The sequence below is a fragment of the Brassica napus genome, unplaced genomic scaffold (genome assembly GCF_020379485.1).
Source record: "Brassica napus cultivar Da-Ae unplaced genomic scaffold, Da-Ae ScsIHWf_160;HRSCAF=290, whole genome shotgun sequence".
Classification (NCBI taxonomy): domain Eukaryota; kingdom Viridiplantae; phylum Streptophyta; class Magnoliopsida; order Brassicales; family Brassicaceae; genus Brassica; species Brassica napus.
The window spans coordinates 27,099-42,132 of NW_026015026.1; the positions used below are offsets into that span (position 1 = coordinate 27,099).

At 36.4% G+C, this 15,034-nt stretch overlaps 2 protein-coding genes across 3 annotated transcripts; one reads left to right on the forward strand and one right to left on the reverse strand.

Annotated features, from left to right (window-relative positions):
- Positions 1-6,991: 6,991 nt before the first annotated feature.
- LOC106357509 (putative BPI/LBP family protein At3g20270) lies at positions 6,992-10,987 on the reverse strand. The gene is made up of 11 exons (XM_013797170.3): positions 10,774-10,987; positions 10,027-10,299; positions 9,790-9,938; positions 9,574-9,710; positions 9,333-9,495; positions 8,738-9,168; positions 8,431-8,570; positions 8,003-8,345; positions 7,687-7,935; positions 7,472-7,597; positions 6,992-7,384 (listed from the first exon to the last, which is right to left on the reverse strand). The coding sequence occupies exons 2-11, from the start codon at positions 10,287-10,289 to the stop codon at positions 7,220-7,222; spliced, it is 2,166 nt and encodes a 721-aa protein (XP_013652624.1). The 5' UTR covers positions 10,290-10,299; positions 10,774-10,987; the 3' UTR covers positions 6,992-7,219.
- Positions 10,988-12,604: 1,617 nt separating this feature from the next.
- On the forward strand, positions 12,605-14,717 carry LOC106428815. 2 transcript variants are annotated; one of them, XM_013869567.3, is made up of 5 exons: positions 12,607-12,902; positions 13,069-13,473; positions 13,544-13,957; positions 14,029-14,240; positions 14,321-14,717. In XM_013869567.3, exons 2-5 carry the CDS (start codon positions 13,263-13,265, stop codon positions 14,567-14,569), a joined length of 1,086 nt encoding a protein of 361 aa, XP_013725021.1. In that variant the 5' UTR covers positions 12,607-12,902; positions 13,069-13,262; the 3' UTR covers positions 14,570-14,717. The 2 variants fall into 2 exon arrangements, with proteins under 2 accessions (XP_013725020.1, XP_013725021.1); XM_013869566.3 differs by having other exon boundaries at positions 12,605-13,473.
- The last annotated feature ends 317 nt before the right edge of the window (positions 14,718-15,034 follow it).

Genomic DNA, 15,034 nt, shown 5'->3' on the forward strand with positions numbered 1-15,034 from the left:
TTTTCTTTCTTATTGTTGAGTTGGGAATTCTTACTAACATAGATCTTGTCTCTGGTCGTAGGTGGATCTCAAGTTTCATACCACGGCCCCAAATATGAGTTAGGACACTCTGGATTTGAGCAAAGGCAGGGGTTTTCCCTAAGAAAACTCCTATGATGAAGTCTTGGTGTAGATCTGCTCCTTTTTGGAACACCGAATCTGGAATTTTTATCCTTGGCTTTTCCTCAGCAGAGAAACAAGGGTTAGCAATCTTTTTTAGGGATATGTCTGTTGATTGTTGGAGATTCTTTGCCCAGTTTGCAGGAGGAGGTTTGAAAGGTTGGTTTCCAGGGTTTTTGGATGAAGAAGAGGTGGGGGCGGTTGGAGCTGGGACGATGGATGGGGCTGCAGTGTTTAGGGAGGCACCAGCAATAGTGTTTTGTTGAGGCTGAGATTGAGGAAAAGGGTCAGTAATTCTGAGTAGAGGACTCGAGGAATTCAAAGTGGGAGCTGGAATCCCTAGGTCGCTACTTACAACTGGATTAGTAGGAACTGCATGTTCAGTAGATACATGAGTAATGTTTGAATCTCCTTCAGCTGTTGCCAGCTGGAGAGTAATGGGGGTACCAGAAACAAGAGCAGAGGAGCCAAATCCTGGAGCATTCACAAGAGGAAGGTTCCAAGGAGAGTGGTGAGTTGAAAAAGACATGGGAGCAAAAGGGGGGGAAATGGGGGAGGCAGGGAGGGGAGGAAAGGAGGATGGGTCAGGGACGGGCGGGGTAGGTGGGCAGGGTGGGTGCGGCGGTGGCCGGAGGTAAGGATCTCCAGCCATGGCGGCGGTAAGGAAGCTGAGGTTTAGGGTTTGCACGGAAAATGAGAAGCTAGAGAGAAAAGAGGTTTTTCTCGTGAAAGAGTTCAATTTGCATTATTTTGAAGACAAGAATAACATCAATAATAATAAGACAAGATTCTATTTCTCTCGTTTGCATACGTAGACAATATATAAGATCAAATACTAAAAGGCTTCATCATCATCTCACTTACTCGTTCGTTGTTTTCATTATTAATAATTCACAACACGTTATCAGCACGAAGCTCTGACCAGCTGTGGTTTATCAATCTGAAAGTTCTTAAACCAATCGAGGTAATGTTTAAATTTATGTGTTTCAATATACTTAATTTATTTAAATTTTATTATTGTTTCAGAGTGAGAGGTTGGACCTTCTCCGTCTATTTTCCGGGATGATAGGCGATGCCTTTCCCGTATGCCTTCACGATCAGAAAAACACGTGGTAGGCATTGCCTCCGTGATTTAAAAAAAAAAAATTACGTGAAAGGTTTTACCTTCGTAAATAAAAAGAAAATGTCAAAAATAGTAGACTAAGTCTCCTCGGACCTTGAAATAAGTAAAAGTCAAAATGGTAGACCATGTCTCCTCGGATTTTGGAAAATGATCAATATGGTAGTCTATGACTCCTCGGATCATGTGGTAGGCTGAGCCTCCCGATTTTATTTATGCTATTTAAATTTCTGCAATTTAAATTTCTGCAATTTATTTTATGCATTTATTTTATGCTTTTAATTTATACATTTAAATTCTCGTCTTTATTATAATATTATTCTATGAATAATGTTATCAAGTGAATTTTAACAAAGCTCAAAATAAATGCCCTTGATATTACGAGAAATAATTATAAGGCTTGGGCAGTGGGTGCAAAGATGCACCTGAGAAAAAATGAGCTTTGAGAAATCATCTAATAAGGTGAAAACTATATCGGATGAGAAAAAGATAAAGCCATGATAATTTACACTACTTTAATGATGCTTTATAAGATGAGATGTATCATGAGAAAAAATCTAGAAGATCTTTGAATAATTAAATCCTTGAAAGAAAGGATTCAATAAATAGTTGGAGTTGATGTAAACCCTCCTTGAAAACTGAAAAAAAAAATGAAATCATGATACTAAACCATCAAGTCGGTCCTACTAGAAAAGGACGAGGGTGTAGATGCGGTTGAAACCCCCTATCGTGGTCGTGGAAGTGGACGAGGAAGAATATTTCGTCCATGCGAAATAATTAGAACTTCCACGAAAATGAAAGTGGTCGGGTGATAAAAGGCAAACATAAAAGGTTTGCTATAGATACGGCTAGAAAGAAAATTGGGTACGTAGCTGTCGTATGCCAAATATTTAGCCGATCTATATAGAGAATCAAAAAGAAAAAGAGAAAGGAAGTATATTAAACTTCGTCTCTTATGAGCCCGAACCATCTTTCATAGCTTGAATACTCATCTTGATGATTCAGATTTTCTGGTTGGTCCTGAAAATAAAAATAAAATCGATGTGATATGAGAATTATCTTTCTGAATAAGATTTAAAGATTCAGAATGGAGATAGATATATCTGGCAGATATTGGGTCATCGTACATGACTAATAAAGGTAACAACTATTTCTCCTCTCTCAAAATAAGTAAGTATAATATCTATTACTATAAAAGATACTATTAGCTCTAGAGGAGCTTACGATTAAAAGACATGGATAAGAAAAAGATGGCAAAATTATAAATGAGTGGTAAACTTGGAGTTTACTGATATATAGCCATCTCCAATAATGTTATCGACATTATTGTGAAATGTTGAAAAACCAGAAGTTTTTTCACATATAGCATGTCAAGAAAATAAAGAATACCATCATGGTTGATGAATCATCAAACAAGTTCACAATATGTGATTTCTTTAAGCAGACCCCAAATTAAGATCTCACTCTAAAAGATTTGAAACATAATTCATCCCAAATGGGAAAAATGAATATGTTATTGGTTCTAGAGTGGGATTCAGTACGAGATTTTAGACATGGAGTGTCATCATCTCGAGGGGGAGAATTAAAGAATCCTAGTGAGTGGAACATTGAAAAATTATGTTCGCACTTGAAAAAGAACTTGATAAAGTAAAGTCAAGTAAAATGATCCCCATGATCGGGTGTAAACATGCAATTGTGCATGTAATAAAGACATATACAATCCAGATGGATAAAGTATATGGATACTTAGAAATATGCTCGCAAGTTTGCTAGAAGCATATGATAAGCTGATGGAATGAGATATGTAAAATGGATTACAATGAAAAGTAGAATAATCCATTTACAAAATGCCTGCCAGACATTTTGATGAAATAATGAAATCTTATATTCCAGCTGAAAATGCTCCAATAAGAAAATAGTGTCTTAAACGGACGATATATGAGTCTATGGCACGCTAGAGACGTGATAGACCACTTTGGTTCCAAAGAGTTCTCAAAAAGGAGCATAAATATAAATAGAGGATGAATCTCATGATGAGACCGTTGATATGGTTAATATAATAGTCAGGTACCTGGATAAATCATCGATGCTGATAAAGAGATCTCGATTAACCATATCAGTACGGATAAAAAGATGGAACCAAAGAGAAAATAGATTGTCGACAATAAAATAAAAAGCGTTATATAAATAAGGATTATGAATCTACCTCTATGTGTGAGGGTATAGTGAATTGATTGGCCATCAATTCGATATAAAGCTCGTTAGAAAAACGAGAGATTTTTGGACCAAAAGTCCAAGGTATAGTTCTCCAGAGAATGAAATGAAAGATGACCTTGAGGTATGAAAAACGGCTTGTTCCGAGGTCATTGGAGAAAATTTAAAATAGATGCAATATATTGAAATGTCTGGCAGGACAAAAATGACTTGAGTTGCATCTTGATATTTAGTAGTCCCTGGAGAGTTAAAGATGCTCTCGGGAATGTATAAAACTCTAGAAGAGTTAGAGCAAGCCGTATATAAGGTATCTTGAACCAGTAACTGGTGATATGTTTACGGCACGATTTGCCGATTACCATTTTAGTGAAAATGATTTCCAGCGTTAGGGGGAGGAATTTGAGAAATTCCTAAATAAATTACATGGTGTACACATTCGTTGTTACACTTTGGTCCCCCTACAAATCAAAGAGAGCTGGAAGTTCAGAAAATTGTGCATTTGCATAATTTGGCAAACCAGTTACCAAATGTATTCACAGATACGACATGATATTCCCGCTGAAATGTTCCATCAAGAGTTGATGTTCCTAAAGAACAAACTGATGGTAACAAAATAAATGAACCTAGGGTTCAGTTAAAGAGGGGGAGACTAGCGGGTTCTAGAGATAAAAACTCCCAAAAGAAATTGGTTGAGAAAATTTACAAGGTTCCAGAAGAACCTGATATTATAAGATGTCTGAAAGAAGGCATAAGTGGAAAGATTCCAAAAGAACCTGGTATTGAAAAATGTCTGAAAGAAGGCATAGATGAAAAACGTCAAGATGAACAAAATAAATATGATCCAGATGACGAAAAGGGAACAAAAAAGTATGAGATTTCCATCAACTACACCCTTGATGAAAAGTTATAAAATAAAAGATGTTGATGGAATGTTCTCCTTTTCTATCTAAAGAGATGATCGATCATAAAAGTGATGATCCCGATCCAAGGTCCATTTTGGAATGTTAAAAAAAAAGAAGACATGATTGGGAGGAGTGGCAAAAGGCCATTCAAATTGTATTATTCTCCCTAAATAAAAGGAATGTCTTTGGACCTATAGTCATAACGCCTGAGAATATAAATCTTGTTGGGTATAAGTGGGTATTCGTGAGAAAAGTAACACGATATAAAACCTGATTAGTTGCCCAAAGATTTTCTCAGAGACCGGGAATTGATTTTTGAGGAAACGTATTCTCTGGTAATGGATGCAATTTCGTTTAGATTTTTGAAGAGCCTAACGGCGTCTAAAAATCTTAAGATGCATCTCATGTACGTTGTGACTGGATATTTGTATGGATCGTTGGATAACGATATATATATATATATATATATATATATATGAAACTCCTTGAGGGATTGAAAATGCCAAGGGCATTGAAAGAAAAATCAAGGGATATTTGTTCGGTCAAGTTACAGCGATCACTTTACGGATTATAGTAATCCGGACGCATGTGGTACAATCGCTTAAGTGAATATATCTTGAAAAAGGGATATGTTAATAATGCGATATGTCCATGCGTTTCTATAAATAAATCGTCATCTGGCTTTGTGATCATTGCTGTATATGTAAACGACTTGAACATAATTGAAAATCAAAAGGAGGTTGATGATGCTCGAACTCATATGAAAGAAGAGTTCGAAATGAAAGATCTCGGCAAGACAAAGTTTTGTCTTGGGCTCCAGATAGAGTATCTCCGAGAAAGAATAATTGTGCGTCAATCAATCCATACGAAAAGGTTATTGAAACGCTTTGGTATGAATAAAACGACTTCTTTGAGTACTTCAATGGCAAATAGATCTCTCGATGTTGAAAGAGATGTTTAAAAGATCCTGATAAGATCTTATATAAATAAGTACTTTGGAGATGCTAATGGTAATAAAGCATATGTGAGCTTATATATCTTGCGAGTTGTATTTGATTAAATATACGTTTAGAGACTAATGTCTTTGCAAGATACATCTCATTTCCTATTTATGGAAATTAGAACGGCGTCAAGAACATATCCGTTCTCTCCAAGGTACGTATTGATTTAGGATTGATTTATCCTAGAAACTCCGAGTTTGGTATGGTTTTGCAAATACATGCTATTTATAAAGTCGAGCGCAAACCGGATATGGTTTTACAACTGGTGGAACTGTGATCTCTTGGCGGTCCCAGAAACAAACTCTAGTTGCGACATCTTCAAATCATGCATAAACTATTGCGTTTTACGAAGCATGTCAAGAATGTATGTGGCTTGGTCAATGAATCACCACATACAAGAATCAAGTGAAATAGTCAACGAGAAAAAGCCAATGAAAATATTTTAAGACGATTCGGCATGCGTCGCTCAACTCAAAGAAGGTTACATTAAGAGTGACAGAACAAAGCACATCCCTCCAAGATTTTTCTCGTATATAAGGGAGCTCGATAAAAATAAAGATCATCGAGTATGTACGGTCATGCGACAATCCGGCTGTCTTGTTCACAAAAGTTCTTCCGACTACAACATTTCGAAAACACTTTTATGGTATCGGAATGCGGCATATGCGTGACCTGTAACAAGAAAGTTAGATCCACTATTCTCAGGGGGAGACTACAGATAGTGTACTCTTTTTCTCTTGTCATGGTTTTTGTCCTAATGGGTTTTTTCATGACTAGGTTTTTAGCGAGGCACTACGTAATTCAAATTGGATAATTAAAGGGGAGTGTTAAAATGTAAAAGGATGATTATCCAAGTCTCCACCGACTATTTGATGGTTTTGTCATCATAACACGTGTTGGCCTATAAGAAACATAAAAGCTACGTGTAGTTAGTTTCATTTCACTATAAATATGTTACTCTCCTTGTGATTTCAGAACAACAGTAACATCAATAATAATAAGACAAGATTCTATTTCTCTCGTTTCCATACGTAGACAATATATAAGATCAAATACTAAAAGACTTCATCATCATCTCACTTACTCGTTCGTTGTTTCCATTATTAATAATTCACAACACTCACAATGAAGTTCAAATTAGATGTAATGGATTTTTTTACTCCATTTATTTCAAATTAATAAATGTTTTTAAGATTTTACACATTAAAATTTAATTAAAATAGCATTATTTTATGTGATTAACAAATTTTAATAATTCTAAACCAATTACAATTTAATAAACATAATTATTTTTCTTCTTTCTTTATTTGTCATCTGACAATTGAAATTAAACATCAAAGGTTTAAGAATATATTACACACAATCATCTCATCCTATACTAGAGTTGTCTTCAACCCAAGACTACCCAAAAGCTTTAAAAGAAACTACGCCGGATAGAGACTTCAAATTGTGTTTATATACACAAACAGTATTATTGTTGTTAATAAAATTATAAACAGTATAAATGTAAATGTTGTTTTAACATGTAAGTGTCTTAATTGTATAAATTACAAACAATATAAATGTAATTATAAACAATATAGGCTGTATTTACATATACACAAACAGTATAAACTATATATAGATTGTATTTTTTATCTACAAGCTGTATAAAATGTATAAATGTTGTTTTAACATGTATGTAACAAAGAACATAGGTAATTCAAACAAGTACCTGAGAGATATGATATATACAGGCTAAGTCTTACAAATTTACAACGCAGCTTTATACAGAAATAGCAACAGCTTCACAAGTATCAATAAACTTGAGAGGCCGTTCATATCTAACCAAATGCGACATCACTGCAGACCATTACGCCATTTTCAACATAGACAATCTCTGTGTTTTTGATCTTGAAACCGTGCGTAAACGGCAAAGGGAAACCTCTCATAAGGCGTGTGTTTACGTACGGCAGAAACAAGGATTCAAGAATCGTCGACACCACATCCTAACAAAAGAGCAAGAAACATCCCAGTTTGGTAGTGTCAAGCAAGAGTCATGTATAATCTATATCTACAAGAAAACACAACTTTACCTGAATATAGTTTGCTTGAAGATCTCCAAGTTTACTCCACGTCATCGTCGCATTGAAACCTTTTAATCTGAGGCTACCTGCTAAATTGTTCGCTGCTATTTCTGCAGTACCTCCAACATCCAGAACCTGCAACACAAGAATCACATTCTGTCTTTTTAGTGATCAAATTATTACTTCTTCAAGATTGTTCTGTGGATAACTTTATAAGCATATACCACTGATATGCGTGCTACGGACAGGACAGCTCCAGAGTTTTGGACATCGATTGATATCTCTAGATCAATGATTGCATCAATGCCATTCTTTGTGATGTTAACAGCAGGCGGAGACGTTACCGTCATGTTAAGCATCATTTTAACATTTGGATATTGTTTGTAGAGCTCTGGAAGTATGAGTTTCCAGTCTGATGTGCTTAGAGCCGACCCGTTCTTCGTTTCCTGGATATCCACATGCATCCTCTTTGCCTGGATTCAAATAAAAAAAACTTATTTCTCCACCAAACTCATCTTAATGGAAACTTTTGGAACTTACAATGAAGTAGACAAGTGTTGCAGAGTTGAAAACTTCTTCTTCTATGGAAATTCCCACCATTCTTTTAACCCTGGGAGTCAAGAAAGGAGATATAGATCCTGAAACTTTTTTACCACCATCGCCATTTGCCATGAACAAACCATTGATTCCAACTTCAACAGAAGAATCATCCAACACTGGGCTTCCTGTAAAAGTGAGGTTCACTGCAACATTGTCATCAATCTTTCCCTCTTTTGGAAGTGATTGCAACTTAGCATCAAGCTTCTTCATCTTCTCCAAAATCTTATTAGAAACTGTCTCTTCAACCGTTGAAATAATCTTCTTCTCAAACGCATCAACCACCCTACAAACAAACCAAACCAAAGAAAAAAGTAAGAATTTTTTTTGTTTCTTTAATCTAATAGTAAATGATATTCAATAACAGTTACCCTTGATATAGCCAAGAAGCACCACCATTGATATGAATACCAATGCTCTTCACTTTACAATCACTATCCCTTGAAGCAATCTTCAGACTTCCATTTTCACCAACCAAACTGACAGTGGTTCTCAAATCCATTCCTTTAACCTTCATTCATCATCACAATCATCATCATCATTTCCTCTGATGAAACACAATCTCAAATACAAAAAAAAAAACAAGACCTAACTTTTGGTTTCCGACAACGTTCAGACCATAAAGTGATAAAGACAAAACCCATATCATAAAGTACAAAACTTTATTTCAGTTATTACCTTAACAGAAGCAACTCCATGATCAGCAATATGAAAGAAGGAAGCTTTATAAGCATACGACCAGTCCATGCTCACATCTGCCGTCGCCCCCGAAACACTCAAAACGATTCCATCTCCTCCGGTCTCGACCCTCGACGACCGAACATCAACCGCGTAAATCTTTATATTCGTCAGACCCATCTGTACTTTCCCTATCAAAGGGATCTTAACCTTCTTCTCGATCTCAGGTAGCTGAAGCGGAAGCGTCGTGGATATCACCTTGTGGATGAGGAAGTCTTTGGCTAAGTCAAGACCCGTTTCGGAGACGAGTAACGACACGTGTCCGCCGTCTTTGGCCTGCGCCAAGGACGGTGAGATAGAGAGGACGAAGAGAGCGAGAAACGTTATCACTTTCGTGAGAATCATTTTTTTGAAGAAGTTGGGGTTTGTTGCTAGCTAGTAACGAAGAGATTTCGTTAAAAGGGTCGTTGAAAGGTTTTGACTTTTCTACTTTTGGAAAGTAAACATGAATGTTACATGACCATAAAGAATTTGTGTTTTATACGTTTTTTCTTACAAAAGATGTCTCTTTGGTTTGGTTAAGTTAGTTAAAAGCCTAACCAAAGATGAGGTAATGTCGGAAACTTCTTCTTGGCGATTCCTATTAAGTCGCAGTACTCTGAGTGATCAAACAACAAGTCGCGGAAGTCTACAAACAGTTTCTCAAACACTTTCCATTGTACTTTGATCGGTCTTGAATATGGATACGGAAGAAACCCCTGCAAATTGATTTAATCAGATAACCAGTTTAGTTTTTTCTCTACAAAAAACAAAAAGGATTTATGTTTGCTTCTTACATCATATTCTTGTGCAATGGATTTCAGAACAAGAAATGTATGTTTAGTGTCCTCTATATTGTCGAGAAGAGCCAGCCAGATTTTGGTAACGAGCTCATCAGCTTCTTCTTTTGATTTGCCACTAACAATCAATTGGTCTGCCACCAGAAATGAACTTGAGTACATTTGGGATACAGTAAGCAGTGTCAATGGCATACTAATAGAGAAGCTAATTACCGATCATGGTTCCGTGCAGGACCCCTGAAGCAGGAGCAGTTGAAAGCTGAAGCTGATCTTTCAAGAATAAGTAAATATGTCCAAGCATTTCATCTATGTCTGTCTCCACACCTAATATGTTTTTGCTGATGTATAAAGCCATAAATCTCCTGCAAGCTAAAAAGGCTATTAAGTTCCTTGAGTCTAACTTAATACGTAGATATTTTAAGACTGAAGTTTTGAGCTATTATTATCAACCGTTTGCTTGATCCTTGGCGTATTGGTCCAGTCCATCTCTGAGTTTTGCTGGCAAGAGGATACGCCCGGTTCAGAGCAGCTTGCCATAAGCCTTCTCCACGGAACAAATCAGCCCACTGCTTTCTAACGGAGGAGATATGTTCCCAGTCTGATATTGGAACTCTGATTAATATCTCTACCAAGACATCTTCTTGAAGATAGCTAAAGGGACTATCATCTTTTATTGTTAGGACAACCTTGTCTTTGTTTCGGTTCATTGACATTTTGGCAATCCTGAAACAAACACATGTTTTACAATATGAGGAGGTCTCCAAAAATTCAAATTCGGTAACTATAGAGGGATAAAAAACACAACATTGTTTCTGATTAGCACTCATTTAGTAACTTGGTAATGCCTATTAAGAGTAACAAACACAGAAGCACATATATTCCCATAATAAGATTGTAAGACAATTGCATATGGCAAACAACAAAGGATTAAAAGAATCGAACTCTGAGTAAAATACTTCAAAAAGAAACCCATGGATTCTTATTAATTATAGATTTAACACAATAAAATAAACATACGTAAAAGATATGATCGTATCAATCTGATTCACTGGAAAGAAAAGTAACCAAAAGAATCTCTTGAAATAAGTCAAACTGAGAAAGAGAATCAACTTAATTAAAACTCGGTACGAGGTGCAGAGTGAGAAAAGCAAAGAGGAGCATCGGTTTCCATTAGCGACGATCCAATAAAGAACTTACCAGAGGTGAGGAAGTCCCTGGAGAAGAAAGAAACTAGTGTGCGAGACAGAAGAGACGACGTGGCACTGGCAGAGGAAACAAAACACACAACAGAGATGTGGGAACAAGACAAGACAAATAGGGAACTGAATCACATGGATCCATGACCACAGGCTCCCTGATTCGGTTTTGGTTTAATTTTAAGCCAGGCCAAACCGAAAACTGCAGTAGTTCCAAAGCCAAACCAATTCTATTTTATATCTACCAAAAAAAACGTAATCAGCTAAAATCATGACTGTTTTTTTCGTTACCATCTGTAAACGCAACTTTTGCGATTGGTATCCATTGTTGGTGTTTTACAACAATTATTCAAACGGCTTTAAACTGTTTCAAACTGTTCTAAACCTCTAAATTAAAAAATTAGTTCTAGCTACCATTTGTAGACGGTTGTGGAAAAATAACCTTTTTTAAACAATATAAATACAAAAATAAAGTTTTTAATAAAAATTTTAAATTAAAATTATAAAAATACTAAAATATATCCATTATATTTTAATTAATATTATAAAAATTTAAATCAAAATATTTTCTATAAAATTTAAAAATTTAAAACAAATATAATTTATATATTTATTATAATATTATGATTTTTAATATTTTTATAATTATATAAAATGTAAATATTGTTAATTTATTATTCAACCGTTGGTGCATTTGATAGTTAACCAATCATAAGTATTCCGCAAACGCACAAATTTCTAAACGCATAATCAATCGTATAAATCTCTTAAAACCGATAAAAACCGTAATCATTTATTTCTGCAAATTCTCGCCACCGCAACCGTAACCACTACGTTTGAACCGGTTAGACCCCTTTAAAACCCTCAAAAATTCACAAATTCCCTTTTCTTAGGAATACTTGCGAGATAAAAAAAAAAGAAGAATGATATCCCCACTGGTCTACGGTGTGTGTAGGCTTCCTATTTTATGTATGCTTATAATGCTTATGTTTTGTCAAATATTTCTTTCTTAGATTAGATGCTACTTCCTTCGTCTAACGCTGACCTTCTTGTTTCTATGCTACAATCCTCTCCCCGCGCCTTCCACCTAAGCTGCGCAGGAAAAGCCTATCAACCATAGGCGTTCCTCGAGCAAGGCTCGATGGAATTGAGGTTCGATGGAATCGACGACTAGCAAATTGATCAAGTATATAGACAACAACAAAAGTTGATAGGAAAAGCCCAATAAAGAAAAGCCCAGTAGACAAACAGAGATGTGGGAGGAAGAAAGGTTAAAGAAGTAAATTTAGAGAGAAGGCAACGTGATTGTGACCAAACTAGAGATTGTGGCTTTACTGACAATATTCTCTGTACTGTTTAACCCAATTGCCCCCACGTTTTAGTGCCCCTCCTCCTTCTCCCTTCATAGATTTCTCTCGCTACTCAAGACCATAACCTTTTTTTTTGGCAACAATTTCATTTCATTCAACTTTGAAAGCCAGTACAATGGTTTATGGTGAGAGCCAAGTTATTACATTTTTCTCTTTTTAATTATTTTTTTCAAACTACAATTTTCATCTTAATAATATTAATAAAATACATACAGTAGATTTTAAGGTTAAGTAAAAGACTATTATTGACCTATAAGAGAAAAGGTCAACTGACCCAAGAAAGAACCTCTTCCTCTCGCTAAGGGTTTTTCAAAAGAAGATCTTTTCATTATATAGTTTAGTTTTTGCTTTTTTGGAATTTGAAATCAGAAAGTTAATCATGAATCTAATGAGATCTGTTTCGTAATCAGTCTCTCACATTATAATTGTGCTCCTCAATATAAAACTTGATTTGAGAGTAATAAAAGACATTATAAAGCTTTCTTCTCTCTCTCTCCTCAAGTGGTTCACTCTTTCATTTGATATCTCCTGTCTTTGTCTCTCTCTCTCTCATCTTTCAATTTTGCTTGCCTACTTACTTCAAGTTTGAACCTTTTTGTCCTTTTTTCTTCTCCATCACACTCTCTCAGTGTAGCTTCAGTGGACTGTTTGTTAGGGTTTGGCAGAGAGTGGGAGTGTTCTCATTTGCTAGGTAGAGGATTCGAATCTGAAGTTTCATACAAAAAAGGCTTGTGTTGATCTCGTGAAAACTTTGGTAGTTGTAAGTGTTTCATCTTCTGTCTGTCTCTCTGGTTCTCTAGTTTATGATTCTCTGAGATCTTCCTAGATTCATGCATTTTCCTCCAGTTTGTGGTTCATGCAACCAAATCTGAATTTAGATCTTTAGATTTTAACCAAAGTGTTTGACGAAATGGATTTCTTGAAAGTTCGAAACTTTCTCAAGTCAAGGAAGCCAAACCAAAGGAAGGAGAAAGATGAGCAAGAACAAGCAAGGAGTGACAACACAGTACCTTGTGTGACTGATTCCACCAAAGGAGATGAGAACGAAGACGAGGAAGACGATGATTTCATCACCAATGAGGTTAAGAGAAGGCTTAAGGAGTTGAGAAGAAACAGCTTCATGGTCTTGATCCCTGAAGAAGACGAAGAAGAAGACAAGGAGTCTTATCTAGGTGAAGATGAAGAAGGAGAAGACAAGTGTTCAAATGAGTGGAGAGATGTTGTCGCTGAAGGACTTCAATGGTGGGGAGGCTTCGATGCTGTCTATGAAAAGTATTGCGAGCGTATGCTCTTCTTTGATCGCTTAACCTCCCAACAGCTTAAAGAATCTGGTAAAAAAAGCTTCTTTGCTTTTGATCTCTTAACATAAAAAGTTATTAACTTTGTTCTTCACTCTCTTAGGCATTGGAGTTGCTTCATGTCCTTCAACTCCATCCCCAAGATCTGCAACTAAGAAGCTGCCATCGCCTTTTCGATGTCTTTCTCTCAAGAAAATGGATCTCCCCGAGGAAGATATGGACCCTTTGCAGCAGACGGGGGTCGACCCTTGTCAAGATCTTGAGACAGCGTACGTTGCTCAGCTCTGCCTCACTTGGGAGGCACTTCACTGTCAGTACACTCAGCTGAGCCACTTGATCTCATGCCAGCCCGAAACGCTGACTTGCTACAACCATACCGCTCAGCAGTTTCAGCAGTTCCTGGTCTTACTGCAGAGGTACATTGAGAACGAACCGTTTGAGCATGGGACAAGATCTGAGCTTTACGCTCGTGCCAGAAACGCAATGCCTAAGCTACTTCAAGCTCCCAAGATTCAAGGTGGTTTCTCTAATCTCTCACATTGTGCTTAAGCGAAGTTAGTAACACTTTTAAGTTGAAACATCTCTCAGGGACAGATAAAAAGGAGATGGAGAAAGATACAGACTTCACGGTCCTAGCTGAGGATCTCATCAAACTCCTTGAGAGCTCGATCCTTACATTCAACGTTTTCTTGAAGATGGATAAGAAGAAACCAAATGGGGTTACTACTAACTTGTTTGGGAACCATAACAATATGAATTCTACAACCCCTTTGCAGCTAGTTCAGTCATCTATCGATAAGGTAAACGCTTTGTCTTAGAAGCAAATGTATATATATAGCTTCTTTGGTGTCTTCTCATAAGATCTGAGTCTCTTTTGCAGAAGAGGGTGAAAGCGAAGGAGCTATCCAAGAAGACAAAAGGGCTGAGAAAGAAGTCTTGGCCTCAAACATGGGAAGGTGTTCAGCTCTTGTTTGCAGGCGTTGACATCAAACTAGCAACAAGGGTTTTGAGAATGGGGAAAATCAGTAAAGAGCAGCTACTGTGGTGTGAAGAGAAGATGAAGAAACTCAATTTTTCTTCTGGGAAGCTTCAAAGACACCCATCTCCTATTCTTTTCCCTTCTTGTTGATAACAATAATGAATGTTGATACAGTGATTTCAGATCGAGTTACCATCTTTTTTCCAGACAAATTAGTGAAGTAGATGCTGTGTTTTCCATGTGTTTAGTTATCTTTGCATTAAGGTTTTAAATCTAAGAAGAGTTGTTTTATGGTCAATTAGATTCAGTATTAAGGGACCATTTTGCATGTGTTGTCGTGTGGATGTAAGCACATATGAAAGAATCCAATGTTTGTCTTGTTGATGGGAGGCTAGATCTTATGATGGTGATGGACAAATCTTATTCTTCTTCCATCACTTTCTTTGTTTTTGGACAAAGTCTTGATGTGTCATTAAAGAACTTTTCTTTTCCTTACCATCATGCTTCATATTTAAACCAAATCCTAAGAGCAACCACGTCAATGAATCCCCTCTTGGGGTTCATAGGATTTTTTTTATTATATTTGTGGTGGGGTCAGAAATAGTGATGAACCTG